Source organism: Serinus canaria, chromosome 11 (genome assembly GCF_022539315.1).
Source record: "Serinus canaria isolate serCan28SL12 chromosome 11, serCan2020, whole genome shotgun sequence".
NCBI lineage: Eukaryota > Metazoa > Chordata > Aves > Passeriformes > Fringillidae > Serinus > Serinus canaria.
In genome coordinates, this window is record NC_066325.1 from 20,646,963 (window position 1) to 20,670,114 (window position 23,152).

Genomic DNA, 23,152 nt, shown 5'->3' on the forward strand with positions numbered 1-23,152 from the left:
ATCACAAATGAAGTAAGCATAGAGTGTTAGGTGAAAAACTGAAGCTTATACCAACACCTGACTGCCTTAACCACAGTCACACAGTTATATGCACTCAGTTCAAAAACCGATCCAAATTCTGGTTGTATAGATACCTCGTGCCTGATGCATACTATGCTACACAATTTTCCATTTTAATTTAAGGGTTTGAGAGTCAATGTCACTCTTCCTCCTCTGGCTAGGTGTGTTTGCTTCCAGTCATCCTCCTGAGTTCCTTATGTTGTTTGCTATAAATTGCTGTATTATTGCCATGTAAAAGACTACATAGAGCACCTGAAGAGCAGGTGAAATAGAAGAGCACCTGAAAATTGCCTGGATTGTCATTTTAAATTCTTGATCAAAGAAGGAGAAATTGAGCAAAGCTGGTAGAACAGAGCAAGCCATTTGCTCCTCTGAAGTCCTAAAGGTGTTTGTTTATTTGCATTTACTTTTACTTTTTGCCCATTTACTTTCTTCCTTGACTTATCTATATCATTAGGGATTTAAAGCTGTACATTCTTTGGTGCATCTTAGCATTTTGGCATGCATCTTCCCTTGCCTTGATTGTAAATGTCAATGCAGGAAAAAAAGTCAGATGAGGTTCATTTTGCAGGTACTATCCCTGCTACCTACTAATTGTTTGGTTAATGTGATAGTTGTGGGAAAAGAGAGGAGCTGAGTGCACAAAATTTTGTTACTAGGGGCATTCTTTCTAGCTGTTTCTTATAGTTGTTTTGCTGTGACTGGTATAACATGGACCTATCCCTAATGCTTGCTTCGTCTGTTTTGTCCCTTTTGTCTGTTTGGAATCCTGCTGAGTTAGAATGAAAAGGTAAGAGTTAATTTTTCTAGATGATGCATGTTTGCCTTGAATCTATAGATGTTTGTCCCTTGCGAAGCAGTGCCTCTGAATGACACAGTTGTGATTGATGCCACATGCTTAGATCATCTGTACTTGTCTAATGCTCTTTGTGTGCTGGTCTTGTCACTAAACCTCTACAGGCAGCCCTGAATCTCATTTGTAGCCTGGTGTGAACATCAGCCTGCTTTCCTCAAGCCTTCCCTCACTTGAGGAATACTTAGTTTTTTTTTTGTTTGTTTGTTTTGTTTTTTGGTTTTTTGGGTTTTTTTTTTGGTTTTTTGGTTTTTTTTTTTTTTTTTTTTTTTTTTTTTTTTTTTTTTTTTTTTTTTTTTTGCCCGCGCCTGTGCAAGTTGTAGCCCTGGGCTTTCTTCTTACCACAAACTGGACTTTGTGTTTTGTCTGAATCATGGGGCAACTTTGGGTGATTCCCAGAAAGGAGCAGGGAGCAGGACAAACAGTTGAGTGCCTGTAAGAGGCTGTAAAGGCTTTCTGTGCTGCAAGGAGCTCCCCAGTCCTGCTGCAGTGCTGTTAGTCTTCATGGGTGTAATTCGTTTTCCAGAAGGTGGTGGGGGGGTGGTGGCCCTCAACCAATCCCCATGGCTGTAATGTTTCCCTTTGTTCTGTCCTCAGTCCTGATAATTCATGCATGTTGGAAGGCAAAGCAAACATGAATAAGGATTCCAGGAATGCTTCACTTGTCTGTTACTATGTCTGGAGGGAAGATGTTGCAGCACCCTTCGTTTCCTCTTTAAGGCAGACGCAGGAAGTTCAGGGTTAATTTAGTGTGTTTTATGAAATGCATGTTTTCAGAGGAGTTCGTAGTTCCTGAAGAGCAAAGGTAGGAACAAAAGGAGATGACAGAGAAACTAGGGTGGTTTTCTTCTTACACTATATCACAAATGTAGATTTACTACTTTGCAGACGCAATAGGGTGCTCTGGTCCCAGCTTAACTGTTTCTAGTTGTGTCTTAGCCAAGCTGTAAGTATTCATGCAGCATCAGCTCTAGGTATTCAGGTTGAACTTTGTGGAAGAATCCAAAGACTGACTTTCTTTCAAATACAAGATTTGTTCTTGGACCTGTGCTTCAAAGCTGGGGTCAGGGAAACAATAGTACCCTAATAGGACAACTCTCTTCTTCACAGCTTGTTCCCCAATTAGTTCGTATTCTGAAGAACCTTATCATGTCTGGATATTCACCAGAGCATGATGTGTCTGGGATCAGTGACCCCTTTTTGCAGGTAAGAACTGATGCAAACAGTGACTGATAGCTTTAATTCTAGGACTGTATTTTGAGCCTTTGGTGTGATGAGGTGGTTACTGCCACACCTGTGTTGATTTTAAGGCTTCTTTGGTCTTCCTTTGAGCTGATTGTGCAAATGCTGCTCATCTGCCCTAGTGAAAGACACCTGCCTTTGTTTAACCAGCACTTGTAGTGCTTTATCGTTATGTGACAAAAGAGAGAAGCAGCAAGTATTGATTTTGGAAGGCTGTGCCTGGTAGAGAGGGGACTCTCAACAGTTCTGGCTAGTGGGAAGAAAATTAGCGCAGCAGAAGCCTGGTTTTGTTGATAACGTTCTTACCTGGCATAAGCATTTTGCTAAAGAGTAAAAAGAGAAATCAGCAGCTTCTTTTGCTTTTTGGCCACTACGACCCCATGTCAAACACTGCCATCCAAGCTTTTCTTTGCTTTGTTTTATAAAATAGGTACGAATCCTGCGGTTACTAAGAATTTTAGGGAGAAATGATGATGATTCTAGTGAAGCAATGAATGATATACTTGCACAGGTAAGGTCTGCAAGGTTGATGATTGGTTTAAACTTTCTCTTGGTTTCTTAATAATTTAGGTTCTGCAGCACTAGTGAGGATACAGCTGCTTGCCATGCTGAGTGAAATTTTGTTGAAAGAGATGCATATTCACAAGTGTGATGCTGTTTTGTAGGGGTTGGTTATTTTTGCTGCCTGTTCTGCAGAGCAGCACAAAGGGTATCTGCTTTGAATGCATTGAAGTTATTTTGTTTCCTTTCTCCAGGTTGCCACTAATACAGAAACAAGTAAAAATGTGGGAAATGCCATTCTCTATGAAACCGTGCTGACTATTATGGATATAAAATCTGAGAGTGGCCTGAGAGTAAGTTGCCTTTGCTATGGCCTTTGTTTTTTTCCTAGGATTGTATTAGAGCAATTTGTGTGGAAGACATGAAGCAAGGTTATTTCACCGTAACACAGCTCTGCGTCTGACTCTAGATAAGTGTGTAACCTTTGCAGGAAGGGTGTTTGTTTTGGGAGAGAGGGGGTGTTTGAGTTTTTTAAAATAACAAAAATTAAAAGGCAAAATTTCCTGTAGAGTGCGTGTCCTGAGTGCAAGTGAGATCCTGTGATGCATCCCTTAGCATTTCCTCTGCTTAGGCAGCTTCTAGCGCTCTTTTTGGCTAAGAACTGCAATGCTAGTTTTGACATGTTGCCTTTGAAGTCATCATAAAATGATAACCAGCAGCCCTTTTAGATCACTGATCTTCCCTAACTCTTTCTGCAGGTCTTAGCCATTAACATCCTAGGCCGTTTCTTATTAAACAACGACAAAAATATTAGGTAAGTTGTACAAAGTGTGTTTTGACAACACCCAATTTAAAATGTGCAAGAAGCAATTACACAAAGATGACGCTGAAGTAAAGCTTTCCAGGAGACCATGTTGGGATCACTGCTCTTGGGGTTAGTGTGGCTGTTGAGCTTGCTTTTTTTCTTGGTGCATTCTTTTCTCTATGCAAATCTTATCTGTGGCCCTGCCCTTCTTAGTTGATAAATTGGAGGCATGCTGCAATTTAGTGTGGTAGTTCACCTGTGAAGATAGGTCAGGAAGTCCCCTACAGGATTTCCATTCATTACCGAGTGCAAGAGAATCCTATTCTGTTGCAAGATAAGACTAGGTTTGGGGCAAGGGGGCAGAGTCTGTGAATAGACATTAAAGTGGCTGCTGTCCGCTACTCATGACTTTACATCCTGTTTGCAGATATGTAGCTTTGACGTCATTGTTGAAAACTGTGCAGACAGACCATAATGCAGTACAGCGGCACCGAAGCACCATTGTGGACTGCCTGAAGGATCTGGATGTCTCCATTAAAAGGTAATCAGATTATCAGTGAAATAGACTCTTGAGGTTGACAGTCTGTGAAAAGCAAGCGGAGCATAAGGGAAAATGACAATAATCCTGGGGAACTGTAAGTGAGACTACTATGAAGGAATAATATGGTTCCATAATTCAAACAAGATCATGAAGATGTACTTCCACCTTCTTTGGAAAGCTCCTGTTATGTTTCATGGGGAAAAAAAAATTCTGTTTGCCTGAATTTTGCCAGAATGCAGATTAATCAGTGAAGATTAGATTTGTGTGCTCTCAGCAAGATGGAAAACTTCTGTGCACTATGATGATGACCAAAGCTACTCTGATGTGCTCCACATTGATTTTCTTTCCCATTCCCAGATGAATGGGCAGCGCCATGTTGTCTTGGAGCAGTGTTAAGTCATCCAAATAATGTATTCTTAGAGGTATCATGAGAGTGGTAGAATTCAGACTTAACTTGATTGCTGAAACAATTTGTGTATGAACCACATCCTTTAATCATTCTTGGTGTTCATTTGTCATTTAAGTAGTGGCATGTTTCTGCTTCTCTGGGCATTGGGAAAGCTTGCAACCTTACCTCTCACCGAAGAAATACTTTGTCTTGTACTCCGGCTTAATTTCCTCCAGATTATTCTCATTACTTCAGTTATGTTCCTTTTACTCATAGTAGTAACTCTTTCCTGTTTCTGTCACTTATGGAAATTCTTGAGCTATTTGGTCTCACTTTGTCCAGAATATGTGGAAGGATGCTCGTCTAAACTTGAGTCTTTCAGCCTCTTGATTCCTTGTTCTTTATTTCAGAACTCTCCTCCTCCTCATTATTCTTTCTGTAACTGGGTTGCAAAGAAAGGTCTGGGCTCAGTGCAGTATACAGCATGCAGTGTTGGGGACAGCAGCATTTTTCCTGTTGCATTTCTTAGAATCTCTCTGCTACGGGCCAGAATTCCACTGAGCACTCATGTTGGGAATATACCTTCAGAATTGTTCAACCTCTTCTTCTCCATCTACTCAAACTGATTAGATACACTATAGATCCTCCTTCTGATAGTCATCTTTAAATCAGCTGTAGATTTTTTTAACAGCTCTTCTCAGAATAATATGTGTAAAACAGGAAAGAAATTGGATTTGTCTTGCTTCTGAAACTTACTTTTAACTGCTGGGTATCATGTAATCTCTTGTACTGGGCATGTACTGGGTATCATGTAATCTCTTTTTTTTTCAGTTGCAATCTATCCCAAACCACAAATTTGTATCTTAAATGCTGAGCAAGTCAGGCTGCCATTGCTGTTTGGTGTCAGAGGCAGCATGGGGCTTGGTTGTGGAACAGCAGAGTCTTATCTAGATTTTGGGTGGAAGGCAACAAAAACATTTTATTGGCGCCTGCTAGGAAAACACAGGTATGCTACAAACAACTGAGCTTCATGTCTGAGTGCTGTTGGAGGATGAAGCCTTTGAGTGATCCATCAGCAGAGCACAATGTTGCCATGCTGACACTCGTGCTGCTGACAATGCACTGTCTTCATTGAAGCATTATATTGACTGGATGTATGTTAGAGTCCCCAGGCAGCAAGCTTCAAGGACTTGAGGGAAAGACATGAAATCTGATTTTGGTTATCTGAAGCATGGCCTCTGCTCATCATCTTGTAACTGGTGCAGTTCATATTTGGTCCCCGTAGTGTAATTCAGAATGGGTTTGCCATTTAAAGTCTTTTTTCCTGCTTGATTTGATTAAACAGCATGATTAGGAGCTTTGTGACAGAAATGAAACATGTAATATGACTGAAGGTAAGCAATATGTGCTGAGATAAATGCCTGGTATGAAGACAGCATTGTATTCCTGCACAGCTGTAGTATTGGTATATCTGCTGTAAAGTGACTGAAATTTTAAACATAAGCATGGAAAACTTGTAACCCAGGAGGGACAGGTGGAAGGGAGTTGGGAACTAGTTGGAAGGATGGAAACAGTTCTAGTAATGGTGTAGATCATCAGCTAAAAACAGATTTAAATGTTAAAAGGTCGCAGTTTAGTTTGGTATTTCCAACCTAATTCTGAACGTCTCTGTATTTTTTCAGTTCCTGGCTACTCACTGGGTAAGAAGCCAAGTAACGCATTTACAATTCACTATTCTGTAAAAATCCTTATTACAATAATAACTAAGAAAATGTAGAGAAGTAGTGCTGTCTAGATGTTCTCAAATTCTTGAGAAGAAACAGTGTATGCCCAATACCATATTAAAATTCACTCAGGGTTCTTTAGCAGGCCTGTTTTAATGCAATTGAATACAGCTGTTGCAAAGTTGTGCAGAAATCAATCACATTTCAAGTTAGTAGTCTTCAAAAAAATAGCAGGAGAATGGGAGATCTGTGCTAAAGTCAACTACAGAAGCTTCAAGTAGAAGGGTCTGGGAGTAGCCTCTGAGCTCTCAATGAGCACAAAAAGGCATAGGAAGGAGCTAGTACTCTGACTAGTTGTGGTGTCAGCATGTCTGTGGTGAGGAGGAATGAACAATACCAGGGTAACTTTGGGTTCTGGAAATCTTATGCTACTGTATAAGAAGCTTTACTATATCCAGTTTATCCAGCTGGATACAGTAAAGCTTCTCAGTTAATATGTTAAATCTCTACTGTGTTTGAATCTCTAATATATGGAACTGGAAACAGGTCTGTTCTGGATCCCTGAAGGTGGAGAAAATATACTGTGGCATGCTTTCATTGTTACAGTTGTGTGTCAGAAATGACCAGTATTCAATTACACTTGGACAGTCAGACTTTAATCCTGTTGGAGTCAGGCTGCTGAAAGATATTGCTAGCCTTAAGCTATCTTTAACATATGGATTGATTTTTCTAGAGCACCCCATAGCCCCACTCACACCCTAATTTTTTGTAGAGGGGATATTGGTCTGCCTATGAACAAAAAAATACTACACATTAAATGTGGAAGGCTGTTCTCACAGGATTGATCTCTACTTAATTAAAAATTAACTGCGTTTCTGTCCCTGGGTTTCAGGTTTTTTTACTTCCTTCACTAGGTGGAGTTACTTGATTGGTTTTCTGTCTCTTGCCCTAGGCGTGCGATGGAACTGAGTTTCGCTCTTGTTAATGGGAACAATGTCCGTGGAATGATGAAGGAGTTACTGTATTTCCTAGATTCTTGTGAACCAGAGTTCAAAGCAGACTGTGCATCTGGAATATTTCTTGCAGCTGAAAAGTATGGCGTTGTTTTACTTGCTAATAATTTTTGGTACATCCTCGGGATTGTGAGCACCTAGTGTGTTGTTTTTCTCCCTGCTTGTTCCCAAGAGAGAATGTGTTGATTCATTTCTTCTCCATTTGCTGATTTATGTGTGGTTTGTCAGTTGTAGCCCTCCCTCAGTATTGGTGTCCTTCCTCACGAAGCAGTGGGCCAGGAAGTAACTGGAAGGGGGGGATTCTGATGATGCTGGGTTTCCTTCTGGTGTTGAAGACTGGCAGTTAGAGCAATAACTTGTTTTCTTTATTTTGTCAGATATGCTCCTTCCAAGCGCTGGCACATAGACACAATTATGAGAGTCTTAACAACGGTAAGTGAAATTGCCTCTCTCGTGTGTGACTACATAAAATTTTCTTAATTCTGGAGGAAGTTACCATCAAGTTGGAGATGGTTCTAAAGGCTGGCAGGTAACAAGTGCTAAAATACATGGAGATGATAGTCAGATTTACTGAGTTTGCATATTTCTGACTGGCTGCCTGGGATCACTGAGTGATTTTTTTAGAAGAACTGTACTATTTCAGAAACACACAAGAGTAACAGTGTGTAGCAGTGTTTCTACTGCAGTAATCACGCTAGCTTCTAAGGACAGCTCTTGTACTGTCTGATTCCAATATACAGTCCTTTCAGAGGAGAATGAAGGCAGCCTGAAGTGACTTGCAAAGAGAAAGGGGGTGAAGGAGTTTCTTGGAATTACTCCAAGCTGAGTTTATCAAAACTTGTTAATGAAACTGTGTCAACAGCCTTCTAGTTCACCTTCTTTGGGTTTAATTATTGCTCTTTATCTATTTGAATGTATCTATAAACATCACAGCTGAGGTGGAGCTGGAGCAGTGCTTTGGCAACAAGGGAAGAGATCTTGGTAACTTGGGGTAGGCTGTGTGTTCTGTGAGGCAAGGGAGTGGGAAGAGATTTATCAGTATGAGTTCTCAAATTTGAGAAGTTCAGCAAAAAGTTGGTCTGGCTGGGATGCTCTTTTGTCACCTTGAAACAGAGAGAAGTAGATTCGTCTGAAGTGAGAATTAATTTCTGTTGGAAGGTTGGCTGTGAGAATTGCTCTCAGATTACTTTCTCCAGTAAAGTAATTGCCTTTTCTTGTCTGCTAGATAAACCATTCATAAAGTTGTATTCATTTCTGTACTCTATCCTGTTGCAGTTTCAGGGTATCTGTAGTGTGGATTTCTCTGAGTGTAGTTTCATTTGTTGGTAAATGTGCGGTCCTGTACTTCTGCCCCCCTGAGGGTGCTCAAAGTGAGCTCAAAGTGCTCGTGGATGAAAGGGTTGATTTTTTTTTTTTTTTTTTTTTTTTTTTAAATTTCCAGATGCATCAGGTGGTTTTGTGAAGGGTATCACAGCTGCTGAGCGTAACTTAATAAGGTCCATAATAAAACCTAACAATTGTTCTTGCAGGCAGGAAGTTATGTTCGTGATGATGCTGTTCCAAATCTGATCCAGTTAATAACTAATAGTGTGGAGATGCATGCCTACACTGTGCAGAGACTCTACAAAGCCATCCTCGGAGATTATTCCCAGGTAAAACCAAATGCAGCTGACTTCAGTTTCTTTGTTGTACTGCAATAATTATGCACGTTTACTAAGCATCTCAGGGAAAGCCAACATCACATTGTCTGGCTCCAAGGGAGAGGCTGCTGAGCAGGCATGTCTTCTATAAGTTCATATTCTTTTTGGTTTCTCCAATTCTCTTACAGAATTCTTGATCGAATCAGATATTCCTCTTTCTTCTGCTGCGGAAGGCTAAGCTTGCTCCTGGAAATGTGGATGGTTTAATTTATTATGCAGGCAGCCATTTATCTCTTAGCCTTCTCTGGTTTTTCTTCCAACAGCAACCCCTGGTACAAGTTGCCTCCTGGTGCATAGGAGAGTATGGAGATCTTCTGGTGTCTGGTCAGTGTGAAGAGGAGGAACCAATACAGGTATACCTTGGGAGAGAACTGCAGCTGGACACCTGGCTGAGGCTGGACCCACTTGATGCTGGCTAGGTGAAGGGAGTGCTTTCAGCAGTTCCCTAGTGCTGATGTCCATGATGGTAATGGACCCTGGACAGGAATCTCCTTCCCCTGCTGTAGGCATGGACTGTGTAAATACTGGATGTGTGGAGTGTTGCTACAACTTGGCAGAATAGTGTCTGGTTGGTTTCAGTGCCAACTGATTTGGAAGAAATCTGCTAGTGTCTTAGTGTATTTCAGTGATAAACCTGCTCTTCAATGTCTGAAACAGGAACTGTATTTTAAAACTCATACCATAAGATCTTCACCTGGATGCATGTCTCTTACACTCTGAACATAATGTTACAGGCTCAGAATTGCAGAAGAGTGTGACATGGCCATTAGGCAAGAGACAGGTTTTTACAGTATGGACTGGAAGGCTTGCTGTAAGCTCCTCTCTGTCTTAGCCTAACCTCACTGTACCTTTTCAGGTAACAGAGGATGAAGTTCTTGATATTTTAGAAAGCGTCCTGATATCTAATATGTCTGCATCTGTGACACGAGGCTATGCTCTCACTGCCATCATGAAGCTTTCCACAAGGTTCACCTGCACTGTCAAGTGAGTTCCCTTTGGTGCTACACTGCATAGGGCTTTGTTGCAAATACACTGATGTCAGTTGTCTTCAGTAGGAGTATTCCTTGAACACATTCTCCTTCTGTGATTTACAAGAGTCATCATGTTACTTGTTGACTTTTACAGTCCTCCTTTGCTCACAGGGTGGAAGATGTCAGCTGTGGGTACTGTTTTCTCTAGGGATGCCCTCTGCTGTGTGGGCACTTGATCCATGTTGCTGTTTCTTGAAAACTTAATTTCAGTGGACTGTTCTTTCTCTTTCCTTTTTTGGATGATGGAGAGAAAAATAGCCTTGTTTCCTGTTGGACACTTCTTAGTGTGTGTAGTTGAGCTTTTTTATGGTATATCCTAAGGTGGTGTATTAATCACCTGCTGATGCTTTTGTGAGGGGACAGTTCATATATGGATGTTACATGGTTACTGCTGTTTTACCTGAGTTATGTGGACTCCTGTTGAACAGAAACTCAGTAGCATCTTCAGGATGACACATGCTAATCTCTTGCTTATTGCTGCTAATTCCATGGTGTGTTCGTTTTCCCTTGCCCCCAATAGTCGCATTAAGAAGGTCGTTTCCATCTACGGCAGCAGCATTGATGTGGAGCTACAGCAGAGAGCTGTGGAATATAATGCACTTTTCAAGAAATATGATCACATGAGGTAAGTGCTGATAGAGATTGGGTCTTTGAGAAGGATCATTGTCTGCTCTGATCTCCTGTGGATGACAATGTGTTGGGAGAACTTCGGTGATTTTTGTTAAGGTTACAGAGGACCTAGAATCCCTCCTCTTCTACAGGGTTAGCAAGTATTTTATGGACTTAGTGCATCCTGTGTTACAGTTCTGTGATCAGATATTGTCTCTCCCAAAGCATTTGTCCTACTTGGAGCCTGAGCTTGTCAGGTGCTGGGGGGAGGCAGGAGACAGGAGGGCTTGTTTGTCTTTTAGCTGTCAACTAGTGTATTTGCACTGGCACAGAATGCCAAGGATTGCTTCTGACCACCTCCAACTGTCATGCAGTCTTGCAGTTCCCCTGTGTTGGAGCTCAAGTGAAAAGGCAGGTTCTTCCATATATATCAGCTCTTGAATGTCTAAGTATTTGGATTGGGATGCAGGAAGATGGCACAGTGTAACTATGTCAGCTTCTTTCAGGCCAGCACTGCTTGAGAGAATGCCAGTAATGGAGAAAGTCACCACAAATGGCCCTGCTGAGATTGTACAGACCAATGGAGAGACAGAGACAGCAGTACTGGAAACCAAACCTCCACCCTCTGGATTGCAGCCTGCTAACCAGGTAACAGAAACTGACCCAGGATAAATTTCCACTGCCTGTCAGACCATGTTCCAGCCTGTGCCAACAGCAAGCTGAGACCATCTCCCTCGCCCTCTCTGCTTCTTAGCTGTTTCTGACTGGTGATGATTGTATCATTGCTCTGCTCTGATGGCTCTAATGTCCAGAACAGTTGTGTGGGACAGGTCATTGTAGGCTGAGGAGCAGGGTGGAGTTGTATCAGTTGGTTGTGGTGCTAATAATGCCAAGGTTGTGTGTTTGATCCCCTTATTGGCCATTCACTTTAGAGTTGGACTCAATGATTCTTGTGGGTACCTTCCAACTCAGAATATTTTGTGATTCCTCAAACTTAGTGTGCGTGAACCCAGTCCTTCCCTGTCTCTTCAGTCCCTCAAGCATGGAAACTAGATTTTTTTGTGGGGCATGGGATCACAGTGAAACTAAGAACCTCTCTAACCGGCCATCAGCTCTGGTGGTCTTCAGTTTGAGAACAAATAGAGCACACTGCATTTGCAAAGAAAAGTAGCAGAATGTTGAATATATGTAAGTATTACATCCACTCTCTCATTAGGCAAATGATTTATTGGACTTGTTGGGGGGAAGTGATATAACACCTGTAATTCCCACTGCACCTACAAGCAAGCCAGCCACTGCTGGTGGGGAGCTGCTTGACCTCCTGGGAGACCTCAACCTAACAGGTGAGCAGGCTGCATTTCTTAGAAGTCTACATTCTCATCCCTGGGATGGGATGAGGGTGGGCTACTTCTTCATTGTCTTTTAGGTCCTAGTTTTTACATTTACTCTTACCAAGATCCATATTAGCATACAGGTGGGAGTCAGGGGACAAAGTCACAGGTTGATTCTGCATGATTAGCTTGTGAGACTTGAGCATTTTCACACCTGAGTCTGGGAATGCTGTGAGCCTTTCCAGAGAGGACTATGGGATGTGACAAATTAATTCCATTTGAATACTTGCTAGTTCTTGAAAGCTAAGAAGGGGAGGATGACAACACTGGTGATTTATAGAGCTTCATGTAAAGAAATACAAAATGCAGCAGTCATTCTTTGGTAAAGGAGTAATTAGTCTTCATTTCCTGACAGCATAAGTATTAATCCTTCAACGTTTCTTGTAGGTTCTCCAGTATCTGCCCCTGCACCGCAGATAGCACAGCCTCCGTTCCTGCTTGATGGACTTACAACTCAGCCTCTCTTCAATGATATTGCTGCAGGTTAGGGACATTGAAAATCCTTTGCCTGAAGTGCCCCAAAACCTAACTAGAAGAGGAAACAAGGAATAGTAGGAAAAAAAAAAAATAAAAGGGAGGCAATTTGAAAGTGTGCCATAGATACTGGAGCACATGGGGGTGTGTTTGATTTTCAGAAGAGTTTGGGGTAAAGTAAGTGCATACTATGATGTTGAGAATGATCTCCAGATTCTGTAGGTAATCTGCTTTTTTGTTTCCTACAGGAATCCCCTCCATTACTGCATACAACAAGAATGGGCTGAAGATTGACTTCACCTTTGAGAGGTCGAACACCAACCCTAGTGTCACTGTAATCACGATACAGGCCTCCAACAGCACAGAGCTGGAGATGACAGATTTTGTTTTCCAAGCTGCAGTACCAAAGGTAGAGCCACTTAGGGCAGCTACAGTGAGAAGTTGAAGGGACAGTTGCAAACACTTGCTAATTGGTTCTTTCATGTAGATGGAAACTTGCAAGGTAAACAAGGCTGAGAACAATTCCAAGTTTCTCTTAGTGCACAGTTAGGTCATCTCTTTCCAGTCTGAAAGTACATGTTGTAAATGCAGTAGAGCACAGATTCCAATCAAATTGCAAAAAATTGTGGTTTGAAATCACCACTTTCTAGAAAAATGGCTAAACCTGAGGGGGGAAAAAAATACCAAACAAAAACATTTGGGTCAAAGTCAGTATTTTGGAGACACTAATCATACCCTTTGTTCTTAATTTCTAAGAAATATACTGTATTTTTTGGAGCTATGAATACATGAAAGAAAAAAATCTTTTGGAGCTATTAGTTGCTTATAAAAATTAAAATGAGTCACAATATGGTGATTAATGGCATTCCTCATTTAAGGAAGTGAATTGTTTCCCCTTGCACTCAGCTGCAGCACAAAATGCGAGTGACGGATATTGCCGAGTTTATAGCAGAGCTGACTATTGAAGCAGCATGTTACTGGAATGCTCTCCAAATTTGGAACCGTACATTCCCTTCTAGGAACAAGTATTCCTCTAACTTGGATTTAAGTAGGTTTTACACCTACCATAGGAAGCAGTCAGGGAAAGAACAGTCCTCCTGAAGTTAGAGGTGTGCTGACTGTTCCTCTGAGTGCAACACATGGAAGCAAGTATTGCTGCTGATCTTGGTACGCTGCAGTAAGCCCTCACCTCCTATTATTTGTGTTACCCGCATCCTACTTGCAGAGAAAGCAGGTGGACAAGTGAGTGTGTTGTTCTTAGGGAACAACAAGATGGGGAATTCAAGAACTGATTTTTCAGGGCCAGAAACCGAACTTTTAATTTTCCTTGCTTTCTTTCAGTGCAAACAAGTCACTTCTTACTTGATTACACATCAAATTGTTTTGGTTTTGCCCTGTTTTCAGACATTCCAGCTGCAGCTTCTGTCTCCCAGCAGCAGTGTCATCCCTGCATTTAATTCTGGGACCATCACACAGGTCATTAAAGTCCTGAATCCACAGAAGGTGAGTGATTCCAAGAAGAATTGTTGAAGATACTGTCTTGTAATCATTCATTTAATGCCAGTCAGGGGCACATCTCTGATGAGAGGTAGGGAGTGATGGTAGTGAATGATATGTTTTTCATGGCAGTCGCTTCAGTTAGAGTTAGGAAAAAGTTATGAAAAACACAGGAGGTTCTGGACACAGGTTTGGTCTTCTCTTTGGTCTTCTTATACTGCTAAAGCAGTTTAATAGCTTTGCTATCTTGAAGTCATTCATGCCTTGCATTGCAGTGGTTAAATTTTCAAATGGCCAGAGGAACTTAAGTGTTTCTATAGGTTGTAAAAGTGATGTTTGGAAGGCAAGCATCTTGACGCATAAAGATATTCAGCATTTGTTCTTGCTGTCTGTGGTGGTGTTATTAAAGTATTTTTACACAAAAAAGCAGCTTGATCGATATTCTTAAAATTGTCTGTTAAGTGGTCTCATTTGTTTTTAATGTGATGAGTGTAGTTTTAAATAGTTGATGGAAAGAATCTTTAGGAGTGATGTAATTGTAATTCCATTCGTTTTACAGCCTTCAGAGACAGGCTTCAAGACTGGGACACAACAGACTTGAGGGGAGGGAGGGATGTGGCCCACATTTCCTCCTTAAGAGGGTTTGCAAGTGCTCAGATGGCATCAGAAAGCAAAATAAAATTCAGTAATTGTAATTCCATTCGTTTTACAGCCTTCAGAGACAGGCTTCAAGACTGGGACACAACAGACTTGAGGGGAGGGAGGGATGTGGCCCACATTTCCTCCTTAAGAGGGTTTGCAAGTGCTCAGATGGCATCAGAAAGCAAAATAAAATTGAGATCATACTTTTTCCTTTGAAACAGCCGTAAGATCCTAAATGACTCTAGGAATTTAAAACATCTGAAGCTTTTCAGAGGTTAAAACTGATGTACTGTTCTAGACCTAAAGTGTTTCTGCTAGATTGATGTGCAAGTGAGAAAAAAAAAATCACAAATTTCAGCCCAAGTTTCACTGAATGTCAGTCTTTTAGTGCATCGTTTTTGTGGTTTCCATGCATCTCCCTCTATTTCCATGCAGTCTGCTCAGCTCTGCCTATATTAAGCCACAAGTCTAATTATTCTGTGCCTTCTATACATCTGGTACCAGTTTCTCTGTGATGCTGTAGAGCACCTTTCAAAGATCACCTTGAAAGTTACTTTCTGAACTTTGGAGGGTTTAGGTGTTTTCCTGTAACGTCCCAGAATGGGACCTGCAAGGTGAAGCACACCTAGGGTAGTGGCATGCTTTCTTGTAGGAATGCCACAACTCCTAGGAAGACTTCAGAGTACAGAGGTGCAAAATAAAGCTGTCGTGCTGGATTGAAACTAATGGCTAGTTTTCCAAAATGACAAATAAACCAAAAAGTGACACTGATTATATTGATCCATTAGTCATGCAGCATAACTTCTTTCTCCTAAGCCTCATTGAAGCATTCATGGTCTTCCATTTTTCCCTCTGCTATCCCTTTTGTGTATTTGCCTGTAGGTATGGAGAAAAGAGGCAAAAATGGTCAACTTTTGGCTTTTTATTTTTGGATTTTTTTTGAGAGAGAGAATAGGGAACCTGACTGGAGCATGCTGTATTCTAGCTGTTTTTAAGGGCCACCTAGTATCTGGGTGACAGCCAAACGATAGTGTAAAGTGATCTCTGAGCTATTACATCATTTAGTTAGAGCAGAACAGAATTTCTTGGAGATTCTGTTTCCAGTCTTTCGTAGGCTATTTCCTTCACAGTGCTGCTGAGCTGTGCAGTACTTGAAGCTGCCAGACTGCTGCGTTGAATGGATGGCCCGTCTCTCCCTGCAGGCCCAAGTGCAGTGCAGCAGAGTACAGATCTGCCACCTGCTTTCTTCTGTTGTTAACTGGAATTTGAAGGTGGTTAATTTTGTGTTTAAGGACTTCAGTGCTTGCAAGAGCGGGGCCAGTGCAGACACAAACATGGGTAGAAGCTGTGCTGTAACTTTTCTAAGAGCTTGTACCTGATCTGAAAACTACAGTGACCAATTAATGTCTCAACAGATGGAGCATTTATCTGCAGCGTCATAGCTCACCCTGCACCTACTCCCAGCAAGCTCTTGCATTCAGGAGGAGTCTGTTTTGAGTATTCGTGGGGTGGGGGAGGGGAATTGGATGAGGTGGGAAGTCTCTGACCTTTAATGAAGACCTGAATTTGTTTTGTGTTTGTTTGTTTCCCCCTTTTCTCTTGTAGCAACAACTACGTATGCGGATCAAGTTGACATATAATCACAAGGGCTCAGCAATGCAGGATCTAGCAGAAGTCAACAACTTCCCCCCTCAGTCTTGGCAATGAGGCTCTGGCACCATTCTTATTCTCATCCCACCCAATCAAAAGAACTCTGGGAAGAAGGTTGTGATCCTTGGCAATCCCCCAAACTGCACCATGGGCATGGGGAACAAAAGAGACATGCTGATGAGGAGGAATTTTCCTGAAGTGATTGCTGACTTTGAAGCATATCTGTTAAGATTAATCTCCTCTCCTCTGCTGATGAGGCTGGTGGCTTGTGGAGGCTACTGTGCACTCCCTCACACATGCATTCACAGCCAAAAGCAACATTCCCTTCTCCCCTTCCCCACCCTCCTTCCCCCTCAAAAAGAAACACAGTCTGGTTGGAAGAGAAGTCTGGAATTTCTAGCAGGGAAACTTTCTTCTCTCTGCAGCAAGTGAGCAGTTGCTCTTTCTTTCTGCTGTCTTTTTTTTCCCTGGGGTGGGTAAGGCGTGCTGTCATTCATTTCTAGCTGGATTCCTTCAGGCATTTTCATGTGGGACTCAGATGGGGTCTTGGGGAATGCCAGGCTGCCCTTCGTCTTTCTTCTTGTATCCCCTAGGTCTTAAGGGGCTGGAGGCTTCTTATGACCTACTCAGTGCATTATTGTATACACGCACTTCTTAGTTATGTGCTGCATACCAAGAGCAAGTGAGGCCTTTGGAGTTCATCTGCAAACCTGGAACAGTGCAGAAGAGGTACTGGTAAGAGTTGGTAAAATTGCTTCGGTGCTGTACTTGAAAATGAAGCCCTTACACCTGAATTTTCTTTCCTTCCATCAGTAGGGACAGCCATGCAGATTCAGAGTCTTCTGTAGCTCCCCCAGAAAGTGAATTGAGTTATGAGAGACATAGAGATAAAAGGAGCAGCTGGTTTTCTACCACATATGGTTTCAAAGTCTTTCAACCTGTCAGTTGTGGTTTATGGGTAGAAAAGACACGTTCAATTTTGTAGATCAGTTTTTGGGCAAGGGCTTTGCTCCTGCTGGGAGACTCGTCAGAGACTATGCTGCGAAGTTGGTCTTCCTGGTTATTCCAGAACTTCTCCCCAATTTTATTTCCAGAGCCTGTTGTAGACCCCCTGGGTTCCATTTGAGTTACTTCTGACTGGGATATTTGTGTTGTATCTGTAATATTGGCACTGAAATAAAGACCATGCAGTTTAAAGAGATCTTTTCCCATTTTTTTACTTAGTTGATCCTTGCTCCCCTTTCAGAATTAATGTGCCAGTTCACATTCAGACTGAAAGTAACTAAACTGTGTTTTGAACGGAAGCCAGTTGTTTGAGAATTTGGATCCAAAGATGCAAGGTCTGGTTGCCCTCTGAGCTCACAGAAAGCTGTGTTCAGGGATGTCCCTGCAGGAACTCCTGGGAGGTGGTGCAGTTCTGGGCAGTCTCTAGGAGGTGATTTGTAAGACGGACTAAAGCACAGTGTGATAAACTCCAGATGTTCAGTGCTCTTTAGGATATATCTTAGGTCTTCATTTTTGAGTGTGCTGGTAAGCTGAAGGTTGGGCACTTCTGCTTCAGTTCTGTTCTAGGGCTTTCCAAATCATTGAGTGCTCTGAGCTTAAGCTTAGACATAGTTTCTTGTGTCCACAGAAGTGCTGACACTGGGCTCCAGAACTTGCCAAAAATATTGCAAGAGTGATCTACAGTGTACTTAGGGAAAACTGAAGACCTGCTCTGCCCTTGAATTGGGAGCAGGAGGCCACTTTCAGTCTGGTCTGCTCTTGACTGCATTAAGCAATGTAATGTAGGACTGACACAAATTTAAGTGCTGGTCCATATGTAGTGGAGTAAATTTATCTTCTCTCAAAGGGTATTTTTGCTACCTTACTGATTGAACTGGTTTGGGCCTTTGGATTAGCAAAGAGCTTTTTTTTTTTTCCTGGAAATGGCATCAGTAGGGCTATAAAATCTAGAAGAACAATGTATGATTTCCTTAAAATGAACTTTGGGTTGTGGTAGGGTCATGCCTTGGCTATCAGTGGAGAGATCTATCCTGTGCTTAGCTGGAAGCATCATGAAACAGGCAGTTTTGCAGGAAATGGCTGAATCAGGGTCTATATCTGATGCTAAGCATTTAGCTTAATCGTTTTCACTGCCTATGTTGTTGTTCATTGCCCCACTAGCCCAAACTCACTGTTGAAGACTGAGCACATTACATCGATACTCCAGTGAGCTCTGAGAGCATCCCAGATAAAAAGCTAATGGGAAGTCTTTGCCTTGGTTGCTGAACTCCTCATAAGCTCTACCATTCTCTTCACAGAGCTGTACATGATCACTCGTACTGAAAGCCAGCATGCCTCGCTCTCCCTTTGGTTTTGCTGGGAAAGAGCACTGGGACAGGAAATTAGATGGGAAGGAAGAAGAATATGGTCTCTCGCCTGGCCAGTTTGTTGCAGCAGAGTTGGGAACAGTGTATGTTGTCCCTCTTGTCATGCTTGTTTTCTGTCCCCTAGAGCAGCTGTCCGTCTCTGGTAAGCTTGTGGGGTGAATTCTTTCTGTGTTCTTGGCTCCTTCAGCCACCCTTGCACTGTGTCTGTGGGGAAATGGGCATTTCGTCCTGTATTTGAGTCGAGCTGGAGGAGGCGATGCGTGTACCCAAAATACGCTTTGCAGGAAGCCATCCCTTGGCTATGAAGTACTCCTTTGTAGCAGCCAAACATTCCATTTGTCCTTGGAGCTCTCCCCTCCTCACTAAGGGATGGATGCTGACATTACACAAGAAGGAAGGCCAGGCTTCACACCTTCCCCCTCTGGAATACCAGATAATGCTGCTTGCTCCTTGACCCCTGTGTGCATTCCAAGCTCTGTGCTGCTGCTGTGTTTTTCCTCTGGAGAGCACTCGCTCGTCTGAGGCACTCCAAGCACACGCTGAGTCCTCTTCCCGCCGGTTGAATGCAACAATTACAGGTCTGGTCAACGTTTCCTTGCTTCAGTGTAAGGGGGATATAAAGGCAGCAAGATATGGACTTCATGGCTAATCTTACTAGTATCTGCATGGGAGGCTTTGGAACTGGGAGACACTGGATGTCTGTTTTTCCAAGTGAATGTATCTTCAGTCAAAAAATGACAGAAACAATAGTGGCCATAATGGGCCTGAAGGGGGAGGAGACATGGAAAGGTCCTAAAAATCGACTTTGTCCAGGTCTTGATGGCACAAAATATGGCCTTGAACAACTTATTGAAGCAATAGCAGTGAGGGGACTGTCTTTACAGTACCTTGGATCTATAACTCAGAAGATACTGAAGCAGCTGGGAAAGTACCAGTGCCTTGCCTAAGGCTGGTACTAGCTGTGAGCCACAGCAGCAGTGACGCTGGTGCACTTTTATGTGTTCATTTTCTACTTGGAGGCTGTGAGGGAAGGAGCTGCTGGACTGCTTCCCTTTTAACTTTCACTCTACTCCTGTATATTCCTTTTTCTTTCATGATGTTGTAATTTAAATTTTACACAGAGCCCCATCCCACCTCTTTGACAGTATAGAGAAAAAAAAGGCAAACAAAAAACAAAATACAAACCCATCAAAATTAAAGTGAAAAGCATGCCATTTGAGGCAAGGCACCTGTTGGCACTTGAAAATCTGGAGACCTGTTTTTGACATGTGAAAAATTTAGGTAAATGCTGAGTCATAGGTGAGTGAGGAGCTTAACAGATGTAAACATTTACATGGGATGCATTAGACTTCTGCTGTGTGTATTGTCTTTTGGTTGAAACAAATTATGAAGTGACTAATAAAATGAGTCAATATTCAATGATTTAAAAATTGCCTTGTTGCTTTCTACCAATACAGTGGGATAGCGTGTTTTGATTCTTAATGTTTGGCCATGGCAACATCAGATGATGCAAAATAGTAAGGCCATGTTTTGAAAAAACTTTCCTGTAAATTTTTGAGATCAAGATGGGTGGACAGTTGCAAAACACTTGAGCAGTTCCTGTGGAATACCAGCCTGAGAGAGAGTGTGTTAGTTACGAGCAGCAATGCTTGTCCAGATGCTAGAAAGGTGTGGTGGGATCTGAACAGAAGAAGTGTTTGGAGCCTGCTCTGGGAGCCTGTTAAAAGAACCCTTTCATACCCCATGTGACTCTTGGACAAGGATTGTCACCATAGCTCTCTCCCCACGCCTGTTTTGTGTTTTCTTGTCAGTCACATTTCACTAGATGACCTTTCTTGTATTTTCAAATGTGTAATTTCACTGTGGAGAAGGTGGGTTTTTTTTTTTTTAATGTTCTTGATCCTGTTGAGGCAGAAGCAGCGGCTGCCCTAAAACATACTCAAATTCTTGCAAACTGTCATGATGATGTCATTTGTAGATTATGATGTCACTTGTAGTTATTGGCATTACTAGTAGCAGCCACTAGTTAAGACTGGCAGAGCTTTCGTGATGGATGTGCAGGGCAGCAGGAGTACGGTGATGCTGGGCTGTTGAGCAGCGTCCCTCCAGCTGCGAGGCGCCGACGGTGACAGGCGCTGGAGCTCTGTGAAGGGCGAGCGGTGACAGGTGCGTTTGCAGCGTTCCCCTGAGCTTGGCCTTTTCCCCGCCCGGCTGGCGAGCGGCTCGCACTCGGCACCTCTCGCTGGTGGCAGGCACGGAGCTCGGGGCGCCCGGCCCGGGGCGGCTCCGGCGCGACCCGCCGGTGCCGCTGCCCGGGGCGGGGCCTGGGCCGGACGGCCCGTGCGCTTCCGGGGCGGTGCCGCGGAGGCCCGGGTGTGGGTCCGGCCGGCCATGGGGGAGGCCGGGCCGGGTGCGGGGCCGACTGCCGGGCTGGGGCCCAGGGAGGCGCAGGAGCCCGAGGAGGACGAGGCGGCGGCGCCGGGCGCCACACGGGGATGCCGGGCCGGATCCCGCGGCGGTATCCGGGTGCTGAAGGTGAGGAGGGGACCGAGGCCTCCGCCGCTCCGGGCGACTCGGTGGGGTGGGAGTCGGCTGCGGGACACTTGCCCGCTGCGACCTTGATCTTTCCCATGGCAGTGGCTGCTGCCTGTGCGAAGCGGGCCGGTGCTGGCCGGGCCGGAGCGCGGCCGCGGGCGGTGCTGACGCTCGGCTCTGGGCTGCCTTGCAGAGGAACGCGAAGCGCACCGGGAGCAGGAGCTGCCAGAGCAGGAGTCGGGTTGGTTCCCGTGAGAGGACCTGGCTGAAAGGGGACGTCGGACGAGGCTGCGTTTATGTTTATGGAAGAGACTCGCCAGCTGCGGCTCCCTCGGACTTGCGCCTGGTCCTCTGTACAGTGGACACCCAAGCCTCGGAGATCTGTGACAGAGAAGGGAGGAAAAACCTCTTTTTGCAGCTTCATGGAGACCTGGTCAGGTGAGGGCCGAGAAAGGATAAACTTGACTGAGAAATGTTTTGTATAGGTTTGCGAGGCTCTTGTTCACCATGTCCCTATGCCTGTTGGCAGGGCGGGTAGGGAACAGGCAGAGGTAGTAGCTGGCGGTCAGGTACGGCCTTGAGTCATGCACTTCATAAAAATTAGATAGTGGTGAAATAGAGGTTACACACCTCGTAGTTATGTCTTTAACAGGGAGGGTTTGACTGTTGCTCTAGCCAGAAATATGTCCTCCTTTTCTGAGTAGAGACGCCTGTTCATATATTCCTTTGTTACGTTCTCTGTTATGGAGATTTTAGCATCTGGACAGCCTGATGTATTTAAGAGGCTGTAAACAGTTACTTTGAGTCAGCAAAAGAAGTAAGGTGCTTTCGCAGTTATGTCATTTAATATTTATGTGTGAGTAATTTTTTTTGCTGAGAAGAGTTGCTAGCTAAATAATTAAAGGCAGACAGAAATTGTAGCAAGGGTTATATAAAGAAGGCTTAAGCATCAGATGCTGTGTTTTAGGCCAGAAGTCAGTTTGGGCTGAAAATAGGTGGCTCAGGGCATGAACTTTATGCTGTGAGTGTGTTATGGAGTCCTCTAGGTTTAGAAGCTCCCATTCAGTTTGTTAGGATTTAAACTTTGCACTGATTCTTCTGGACTTAAGATTCAGTTGTAAAATTGCCACTCGGGGCAAATAATTGCTGTTGTCTCCTTACTTAAAGGTTAAGCAGTAGATACAATGCATTTTGAACAGAGCTAGTAGCTGGATTTTTGATGTGAAATGAAGGTTACAGGTTGCATGTGTTCAAATCTTAAAACTGATGTATGTTTGCTCTGTAATGGGGTGGGAACGCTGGTGGTGGGAGATGCAGAGAGAACAAGATGTATTTGAGATTGTTGGAAAAGGTTATTTAGAACCATTTGCCTTACCCTGGTCAGAGTTACAGGAATTAGTGACGGATTAGTTAGAAACACTGTATGAGAAGAGATGGACACTTGAACGCTGCCACTGAGGCAGCTGAAAGCCTCTGTTGCTTGAAAAATTTGTAAGGAAGTTGGCATGGACCCTAATAGCGAGCAGATTTTCCATCATTTTTACGGAAGAGCAGAGCCGTTCGTATAGATCATGAAAACACTTAGGTAAAGCTTTTATAGATGCGTACAGAGAGATACATTTTGACTTTATTTAACTTTTGAAGTGGCTTTTGCATTTGAATTCTTTTCACCCTCTCTTTTTTCCTGCTAGCTAGCTGTGCCTGTCTTTGATTTGTAGCAGATTTTGCACTGGATTAGCAAATTGTCGGCAAATTGCTGCCAATCTTTTGGAAGCAAGTACTGAGCTGTAAATTATTACTTCCCACTCCTTTTGCCTCTTGCTATGTCTAGGACTTGGCCAAGATTTGTAATAAATTTTATAAAGAGTTCTTGGTTGTGATGTGTCTATTCTTTGTAATTCTCAGAGGGTGTTTGTCACAGGAGAGATCCTTGAAATACTTCCCACTGGAGTGGTTCTTGGTTGGGAAGCAGGAGTTAGCAGTATTGCTTCAGTAGCACCTGTGTTAGTAGCAGGAAGCAGACCTGAGTGATATCTACTTGCATGTCCTCAGGAAGATGACAGAGTGCTCAAGATTATCCTCATACCCTGTTGAGATAATTCCTTCCTCGAACAAACTTTACCA

The 23,152-nt window shown here is 43.2% G+C and overlaps 2 protein-coding genes and 1 non-coding gene across 6 annotated transcripts in view; all 3 read left to right on the forward strand.

The window, feature by feature from the left end:
- Nucleotides 1–17,322, forward strand: part of AP1G1 (adaptor related protein complex 1 subunit gamma 1) — a 35,860-nt gene extending 18,538 nt beyond the window's left edge. For both annotated transcript variants that reach the window (XM_050978936.1, XM_018914772.3), the window contains exons 7-23: nucleotides 2,024–2,119; nucleotides 2,586–2,666; nucleotides 2,911–3,009; nucleotides 3,415–3,470; nucleotides 3,889–4,002; nucleotides 7,067–7,207; nucleotides 7,505–7,559; nucleotides 8,657–8,779; nucleotides 9,091–9,180; nucleotides 9,684–9,811; nucleotides 10,379–10,483; nucleotides 10,974–11,115; nucleotides 11,684–11,810; nucleotides 12,246–12,341; nucleotides 12,581–12,741; nucleotides 13,737–13,835; nucleotides 16,077–17,322. In XM_050978936.1, the coding sequence (XP_050834893.1) occupies nucleotides 2,024–2,119; nucleotides 2,586–2,666; nucleotides 2,911–3,009; nucleotides 3,415–3,470; nucleotides 3,889–4,002; nucleotides 7,067–7,207; nucleotides 7,505–7,559; nucleotides 8,657–8,779; nucleotides 9,091–9,180; nucleotides 9,684–9,811; nucleotides 10,379–10,483; nucleotides 10,974–11,115; nucleotides 11,684–11,810; nucleotides 12,246–12,341; nucleotides 12,581–12,741; nucleotides 13,737–13,835; nucleotides 16,077–16,178 (1,815 nt within the window). In that variant the 3' untranslated portion in view covers nucleotides 16,179–17,322. The remainder of the gene's footprint in view (nucleotides 1–2,023; nucleotides 2,120–2,585; nucleotides 2,667–2,910; nucleotides 3,010–3,414; nucleotides 3,471–3,888; nucleotides 4,003–7,066; nucleotides 7,208–7,504; nucleotides 7,560–8,656; nucleotides 8,780–9,090; nucleotides 9,181–9,683; nucleotides 9,812–10,378; nucleotides 10,484–10,973; nucleotides 11,116–11,683; nucleotides 11,811–12,245; nucleotides 12,342–12,580; nucleotides 12,742–13,736; nucleotides 13,836–16,076) is intronic.
- LOC115484080 (small nucleolar RNA SNORD71) lies at nucleotides 5,428–5,514 on the forward strand. The gene has a single exon (XR_003944812.1). It is a non-coding gene; the product is annotated as a small nucleolar RNA SNORD71 (small nucleolar RNA).
- Nucleotides 17,323–20,859: 3,537 nt separating the features above from the next.
- Nucleotides 20,860–23,152, forward strand: part of PHLPP2 (PH domain and leucine rich repeat protein phosphatase 2) — a 31,798-nt gene continuing 29,505 nt past the window's right edge. For all 3 annotated transcript variants that reach the window (XM_030227674.2, XM_050978838.1, XM_050978839.1), the window contains exons 1-2: nucleotides 20,860–21,028; nucleotides 21,222–21,466. In XM_030227674.2, coding sequence (XP_030083534.1) covers nucleotides 20,885–21,028; nucleotides 21,222–21,466 — 389 coding nt within the window. In that variant the 5' untranslated portion in view covers nucleotides 20,860–20,884. The remainder of the gene's footprint in view (nucleotides 21,029–21,221; nucleotides 21,467–23,152) is intronic.